The 8216-nt window shown below is 45.7% G+C and overlaps 1 protein-coding gene across 1 annotated transcript in view; it reads left to right on the top strand.

The window, feature by feature from the left end:
• LOC104278029 (lipase member H-like) overlaps positions 1 to 8208 on the top strand; it is a 13268-nt gene extending 5060 nt beyond the window's left edge. The window contains 7 exon segments of the mRNA XM_009874873.1: positions 1 to 45; positions 1067 to 1156; positions 2616 to 2783; positions 3695 to 3790; positions 4766 to 4877; positions 6151 to 6324; positions 8136 to 8208. The exon segment at positions 1 to 45 is cut by the window's left edge and continues 17 nt beyond it. Coding sequence (XP_009873175.1) covers positions 1 to 45; positions 1067 to 1156; positions 2616 to 2783; positions 3695 to 3790; positions 4766 to 4877; positions 6151 to 6324; positions 8136 to 8208 — 758 coding nt within the window.
• The last annotated feature ends 8 nt before the right edge of the window (positions 8209 to 8216 follow it).

Consider the following 8216-nt stretch of genomic DNA (forward strand, 5'->3'; position numbering starts at 1 on the left):
CCACAGACGCACAGTTTGTTGATGTCATTCATTCGGACACTGATGGTACGTGACACTTCTCCTCCCTGCCATTATAAGGAAACCTAGAGACTGATGGGGAGCCCAGGAAAGCGGGGCCTCTGGTAGCAGCAGTGCTGGAGGATCCTTGCTCCTTTGGCCCAGGAGAACAGCAGTCTCCTCCAGCAGCGCTGTGAAGGGCTCTGTGGTCCCGTGTTGCCAACACTGTCCTCAGCACTCCCCTGGGAGCTGCCGTTTCATTTGCATTTTAAAACATGCTGCTCTGTTACAGCAACTACAGCCTTGGGACCCATGAAGCACAAAGACTTAGGCACTGGTGCAGGAGTGCCCTGTTGCTACCGCAGCACCCAGCCGTGCTGGAGCAGCTCCACACTAATGCCACACTGCAGGGTCAGGCTGCCACTGAGCACGCAGTCACACACAAAAAATGGCACAGCCCAGTGCTTTGCACAGCACGTGAGTCATCCCCAACCCCGTGGCTCCCTGCATGATGCTTCCACAGTCTTCATCCCGCCTCCTGTGAGCTAAACCTTCCTCTGGGGCACAGCTGGCATCTCCCTCAGCCCCCTCTTTTCGCAGGCAGTGCACAGCGGCTCTTCACACCCGCAAGCCAGGCCAGCAGTGGGATGCAAACCCTCCCCTCTGCTCCTGCTTGCATCCTACCCCAAGCACTTGGTTTTCCCACCTCATTGCTGCCTCTCATCTCCTCCTAGCCCTTCCAAGACCTTGGACGTCAGCAGCAGAGGCAATGCCCAGTGTTCCACATTCCTTTTCCGCTCCCTCAGGCAGTGACACAAAAAGCCAAATTTTGTACTGTCACATGCATAGACTTATTTTAGGTATTTATACGACTGCTAAAATGATACAGCTGGGTCACAACCATTTGGCCTGCTCCCTAAACAGATGAATGACATCAATATTCCTGCACGGGCAGGCATCCTAAAGCTAAATAACTATTAATTTTTCCAGTTAGTTTCCTGTCTTTCCTTCTTCTGCATTTTACAATTTAATATTCCCCTCCCTCACCCCTGATATCTTCTTTTGTCAGGACTAGGTTACAGAGAAGCACTAGGCCACATAGACTTCTACCCCAACGGTGGGACCGACCAGCCTGGCTGTCCACTGACAATATTTTCTGGTAATTAATTCTGCCTTGAATTGCACAAACATTGACAAAATGTTTCCAATCAGAAAAAGAGGAGAAAGCCAGAGAAACATCATCACTGCTTAGAAAGCACATGAAAGCCATATTCTTGGAAAATCACAAAAGCAATCTCTTCCCAGCATTGACGTGGCACTTTGACAAAACAGGAGTTTAGCTGATGTGCACCAGGCAGATATATGAGTCACGGATGATCCTTCTGCTCTATGTCACAAATGGGGATGGGATTCATTTTCTGTGCAAAAAGTCATCAGGTAGATTTGTGCCTTCATTTTGTGGCTATGTTTAGAAAATCTGTTGGAGTTATTTTTTTTCCCAAACTACTTAGACCACACACAAAACCTCAAGGACTAGCAATGGCAAGAACCTGTTCAGAAAACAGGTTCAAGATGAATGTGGGGTAGGCAGTTATATCAAGTCCAGCGTGCCACTCTTGGCAGTGACAGACAGTGCAGGCTGTGCAGGCAGAGCCCTAGTCTTGAATGCAAGAAAGTTTTTTTTCCTTGCAGCCTGGCAACAGAACTGGTTTTATGAAAGCTGGATGAAGAAGATAGCTCACAGAAGAAAAGGCAGTAATGTGAACTCAACTCTTATCAGACCCAAGAGAATCTATATAGGAAACCAGCCTGAAACAAAAATGCATAGAAAATGAGTTCACTCATTTTGCTGGTCATGGAACAATTCATTTTATTAGTTACGTCTTTCTAAGGAGTTTTTTTACACCAAAATGGAAGGCGATGTGCAAAAAAAAATTAAATAAAATAGTAATATTCACCTGACAGGCCTGAGCTCAGAATCATAGAATCATTTAGGTTGGAAAAGACCTTTAAGATCATTGAGTCCAACCATTAACATAGCAATGCCAGGTCCACCACTAAATCCTGTCCATACGAACATCATCTACATGTCATTTACACTTCTAGGGATGGTGACTCCACCACTTCCCCGGGCTGCCTGTTCTGATGCTCAATAACCCTTTCAGTGAAGAAGTTTTGCCTAATATCTAATCTAAACCTCCTCTGAAGCAACTTCAGGCCATTTCCACTTGTCCTATTGCTTGTTACATGGGAGAATAGACTGACCCCCACCTCTTTTCAGGAGGTCTCCCCTAAGCCTCCTTTTCTCCTGAGACCGAGCAGGATGCAGAGCTAGATCCTCTGGAACTGCAGTAACAATACAAACAAATGTGTTCTTAAAACAAAAAGAAAACAAGAAGAAAATAAAGTATTCATAGGCAGAGCTGAGTGCACTAAAAGGGAGAGGCTAGTGCCTGCTTACTGTTCTGCCACAGCCCAGAGCTCCCCAGTGCAATCTGTTGTGTTCAAACTGGCCAGTTACTGTCCACTGGCGTGTCCTTTTTTGCTAGTGCACTAATACCATTTTCCTCAAGCATGAGCATTGCTAACAGAATATTTCTTCCCTGTGTATGATTAAGGATTGCAGTATTTTAAATGTGACCACCAGAGGTCTGTCTTCCTGTTCATGTCATCCCTGAAACAGAGCTGCAATATTACGGCATACCCGTGTGACTCGTACAGGAATTACAGGAACGGCAAATGTTCCAGCTGCGAAACTTTTTGGCCCATGCCATGCCCCATCCTAGGTAAGGATCCAGGGAATGTAAATACATCCTGAACGCACGTGTCTGCCCATCATTACTGTAGTTCGGTGTATGACAAATGTTTTGCTAAACCCAACATGGTGCTTTGCAAAGCACATATGTTATTTCCACTGAGGTTTTTGAGATGGTCTCTCCTTGACTTCTACGGAGGTGCAAGCCTCTACTACAGGCAAAAGAGGTCTGAGAAATTTCCCTGCTCTTTGTATGGTCATATCACATTATGATCTAGAACAGAAATCTACCTATAAAGCATCCAGAAATAGCCAAAACAAGACATGGGATCTTTACAATGAAGTCACAGAAGCAACAAATTAAAGTCCATTAGTCGTGGAGTTTGAGGGATGGGGACATGCTCTTGCTAAAATACTAATCTTCTCTAAGAAATTTTCAGCACCACAAACTCCTTTTGACTCTAAAAGGAACGGCAGAGAGGGGCCAACAAAGGGTATTCTGGTTTTTTTGTAACTGACCTAGAGAGGCGTCCCAGTCTGGGTTTGACAGCCCAGCTTCAGGCTGTCATTTCTGAAATGTTGATGCTAAAACCCCTGACGCTTCCAGAAATGAACTTGCAAAGTTCAGGAGATGATTTTCATTCTGCCTTGCAAAATGAAATCTTTCTCCATCGCGGATATCAGAGGTAGTAAAAGATCAACATTAAAGGTAAGTGCTGAACAGTAACCAGCATATTTAGATACTCAGTTGGCTTTAGTTACACAAGTAAAATTAAGCCCTGGTATAAGTGTAGCGAGTATGGAGCATGTACTTCACAGTACTACCTTGCAGCTGGCAAGCAATATACTGTTTCTTAAATACTTTCTTTGTTATTGTCAGCAATTTAGTTGCTTATATACCTGTGCAGTAACTCTATTTCATTTTCAAACTGTCATCTCTAGGTTATTACGCCCATAAGTGGAAAAGCTATTTAACACAACAGAGCCAGCCAGTGACAAGTATGTTTTTTGATACGGCAGACAGAGAGCCATTTTGCAGTAAGTGACTGAGATTTCAAAGATTATTTTTCTTTGTGTATCACCTCCCCCAGCAACAGCCGAGCAGAGATGGTTAGTTGCTAATGGCACCATAGCCAGCACTTTAGAAACAAAGCCAGTGGCTGCTGGATAGAACTGTGTCTGTCCGCAGTCTTGCCACTACAATCCTTTCCTGTGAACCTGCCTGGTGCTCTGAAAGAGCTACTCACTAGAGATGTGCAAGAACAGGCTTGTCTGGCTTAGAATGCTAGGAAATTCACTGGGAACATGCAAATGAAACATAAAAGGGTAGGTCCTCAACTGTGCTTTAAAACACACACCATCCTTGTGCAAGTAAGAGGTGCACGGGAATGACAAGAGGCAAAAACACACTTTGAGGTGAACAAGTGAAAAAGCTACCCTGGTTAAAAGTGAAAGCACAGGGAAAAGGCCCAGGCAAGGGGTAATCAGTAAAAAAACCCCAAACAACTCACAAAGGTTTTCACTCTCATGATCACCAAGATACCAAGCCATGGGCAGGGATTATGGCCTGAGCTCCAGTGCTGGTCAGCAAATGACTTAGAGATGAGAGTAAAGAGCAGAGGATTCTGTTCCATGGCAGAGAAGACAAATGAAAGATGCTGGGAACAGAAATAAAAGGGATCAGGAAAAAGAAATAACCCAACCGAAGATCAGTGGTGAAAGGAAGTGTGCTGAAAGCAGTACAGAGAGGCCATCTCCCACGCCACTTGTGTAACCCTTGCGGTAGTGCTTTCCCAGGCATCTCCTAAGATTTCTGTTCGAAATCTCTGCAAAGCAAGATGGTATGCAAGAAGGAGAACGAAATTTTAGAGTTAAACTGAACGGGATCTGTCACACAAGTAAATGGGAGAAAGATGTACCGCACCCACAGCTCACCTCCCAGACAGGCACAGAGCCAGGCAGGAAAGCAGAGCAAGTGTGCAGAGCCTGACGATTCTTTCTCTCTCACCTCAGTTTATAACTACTTTGTGGATATTATTACATGGAACAAAGACACCAGAAGAGGCACCTTCAGCATTGTATTAGCTGACGAAACTGGGAAGAAGGCAGAATCTAAAATTAACCCGTAAGTCTTACTAATCTGATGATTTGTAAATGTTAGCAAATCATTTGGTGCAACTGGATCTGGGAGGAGGCAAAATAGCTTATGTGCCTCAGGGTTTTCCCGGCCCTGTACAATTTTCGCAGACTCTCTCAGTGCACAGCAGCCCTTTCGTCTGGACCCTTTGCAGTGGACAATCTCAGCCAGCAGCACAGCTCTCCTAGGCTTCCACTAAAGCAGGAGGCAAAACACATCTCCTCCTCTCTCTTTCCTCTTCCAGGGAGCATTATGTTCCAAACAGCTGGGATGAACTTGGATATGTAACATCCAAATCAATTCATTCCACTTGGAGAGGCAAATTAATGATTGGTGTTTATGTGGACATGCAAATTCCTGATTGTCGCAGATCAGGGCTGGTTAAAAATTGTCCTACTTGTCACACCTCCTAAAACTTCTAAACAGGGCTTGCAATTTTTTAGTGCTGCAACCAGGATACACTTCCAGTCACGTCTGCACTCTTCACCTTCATAAAGGAAACTGTAAGCTACAGCCATAACAACCAACCATACAAAGAGCGCGTTGTGCTGCCACAGCCTTCTTGCAAGCAGTTCTGCTGCTTTTGCACCAAGACCAGTGCCGTTTTCACGTGTATCTCAAAGCAGAACTGGCCATTCTGTCAAAAAGGACCAAGGCCAAATCGCAGTCCTGCGAGGCTTCACATCTTTAAGCCTGTGCTGTTTTCCTATCCTGAGAAGCTGGATTACTCTCCATTAATTCCAGTCAATGCTGCACAATTTCACAGACGCCTCTGCTGCATTTGCCAGAAGAGAGCTACCAGAAATTTAGTTAGGGGCATTAGTACCCTCAAGGTACAGTCTTCCATTTGTAGAGCCACCTCAGCCACACAGCGTTATTACAAACAGATTTTTATATACAGCAACATATTCTGCAAACCTCACGGATGACTCAGTGTTCAGGTCCGCAGTGACAGCCAGGTACAAACACCACTTGGGTCCAGTCCACTCGGATTCAAAGCAGAACCACAGGAAGGATTCTGGTACGAGACCAGAGCAAATGGCACCAGACCTCTGTGTCCCCACTCCCATCCTAAATAAGTGAGTGCTAAAGTGGCTCAGAGGTTCGCACCTGAAGACCTGAATCCATTTCCTGTAAATCAGAAAGTAATCCTAAGTCCAGTCCTCCTCCCCCAGCACTGTTTCTAAAATTATAATGAATACATTAAAAACAGTGCTACTCCCTTGGTGACTCTCTGACGCCTTGTCTGCTTTATCTTTAGAGAAGCTGCAGCCTTTCAGCAGTACAACCAAATCACTTTGCTAATTGGATTCGACCAGGATTTGGAAAACATAGAAAGAATTTCCTTGACATTTTCCACAGGATCTGTCATTGGCCCAAAATTCAAACTCCGGATTCTTCAGCTGAGGTTCCGGTCACTTACAAATCCAGAAAGGTAAGCAGAGGTTTACAAACCATTTCTGTTGTTGGAGACTGGATGGAACTAAGTGAATCTCCCAGACTCCTGGCCTGTCTGACTTTGTCCAAAAGAATTAGATTTATTTCACATTTAATAATTGTTACACATATATCTTGGGAATAAATTCTGCCTTTACTGCATCCACACAAATCCCATAGCTGAATATCTACTTGAACACAGAGGTTGTCCTATTGTACTGAAAACGTGTAATTAGTGGTCTGATTCTGACGTGGTCTGACATTTTAACCTTTGGTCAGAAAAATGACCTTTGAGAAGCTGCCCAGGCCTGAACTCGGGGCTGAAGGTAAATGCGACTCTCAGGGAAACACAGATGCCCAGCCCCAAATACGCATTTTATATCCCAGTCAATTTCTAAGTCCAGTCAAGCAGAGAAATTAATTTACTCCTGGAATTCAAGTTACTGGGAAGCTGCTGCCTGCTATGCCTCAAAGCACTGACTACTACCCACAAGATCATGAGGTACCTACCAGGTCATTTGCTAACGAGATTTCTATTGGTGCTTCAGTCACTTTGTTAACCTCTGTGGTCCTACCCTTAAGCTTCCCTGACTCCTAGGGCACCTCCGGAGGATGGGATCTCTGCCTGAGCTCAGAAAGTACAGAATCTCTCAGATTGACCTTGTACGCAAGGACGGTGTCCATCAAGCCATACCATGCTTTAAATTTGGGCTAAAACAAGGATTGCTTACCACAGAGTGAGAAAGGTGAAGCAAAAAAAGGACAGAGCTGCAGAACATGTTTCTCTGCAGTTTGTGAAGGTCTGCTACCCTTATCTTGGACTTGGAATAAGGATAAGATTATGTATGTCTAAGAAGCAAAGTCCTTCCACAGCTCCTTGTTGCTGACACTCTCCTTCTCCTGTCCTACATCTCCAATCACTTCCAGCCCCAGATCTGCATTCACTCTTTTAAAAAGCAGATGCACGTGCCCAAACATTTCATCAGAGGCTGTCCACTCTCCCCTGGGAAGGGCTGCTACAGGCTACAAGTGCAGTTTCACTACTTTAACACCATTAAGTAATTAGTCACTGACACAGGGAGGAATATCCTGCCCTCTCTCCTTCCCTATCCCAGGGCTAAGGTTTCTGTGGCCCCAGGTGAAAGCCTACGTATCTCCTCTGGTTTTCTGCTGGGGTAGCTCTAAGCCAGATCAATGCCTGGTCCCAGCTGAGAGTGGCAGCACAATCCCTGATGCTGACACCAGCAACACACGTGAGCTAGCAGGACCACCCAGTCTGGGGGCCACACAGGTGTGGACTGGCTTAAACTGAGCGACAAGCTTTGTAGGCAATACCTGTTTGCTCACTGCTTTTCATGTTCTCTTTTGCACAAAGGAAAGCAAAAGATAACATAGAACAGAATGAAAACTTGCTCAAGGTATCCCTGCCCTCACCAAGGCTTAAATTCAACCTCACCTGAGGTGGACTTCAAGCTAGTTGTCTTGCGAACGTGAGTTATTGTTTTTATAACGGCACGTGGAGACAGGACAAGGGGCAATGTTTAAACTGGGGTAGATTTAGACGAGATATTAGGAAGACATCATTTTCTGGGCACAGGTTGCCCAGAGCCGCTGTGGGCTGAAGGCCGGGCCTGGCCGGGGCCTGGAGCCACCTAGTGCGGTGGGAAGTGTCCCTGCACTCTGAGGGGGTGAGAACCAGGGGTCTTCACGGTCCCTTCCAACCCAACCCTTCCACGATTCTACTGGGAGACCTGAGTGGGCGGTGACAAGATTTTTCACTTTTGGCTCGTGTTGACTCTTTTCACGCAGACCACAGCTCTGCAGATACGACCTCGTCCTGGCGGAGAACAGCGGGAAAACCTTCAAGCCCATCCCCTGCTGACGCCGGGA

This window comes from Apaloderma vittatum, unplaced genomic scaffold (assembly GCF_000703405.1).
Source record: "Apaloderma vittatum isolate BGI_N311 unplaced genomic scaffold, ASM70340v1 scaffold27278, whole genome shotgun sequence".
NCBI classification, from domain to species: Eukaryota; Metazoa; Chordata; class Aves; order Trogoniformes; family Trogonidae; genus Apaloderma; species Apaloderma vittatum.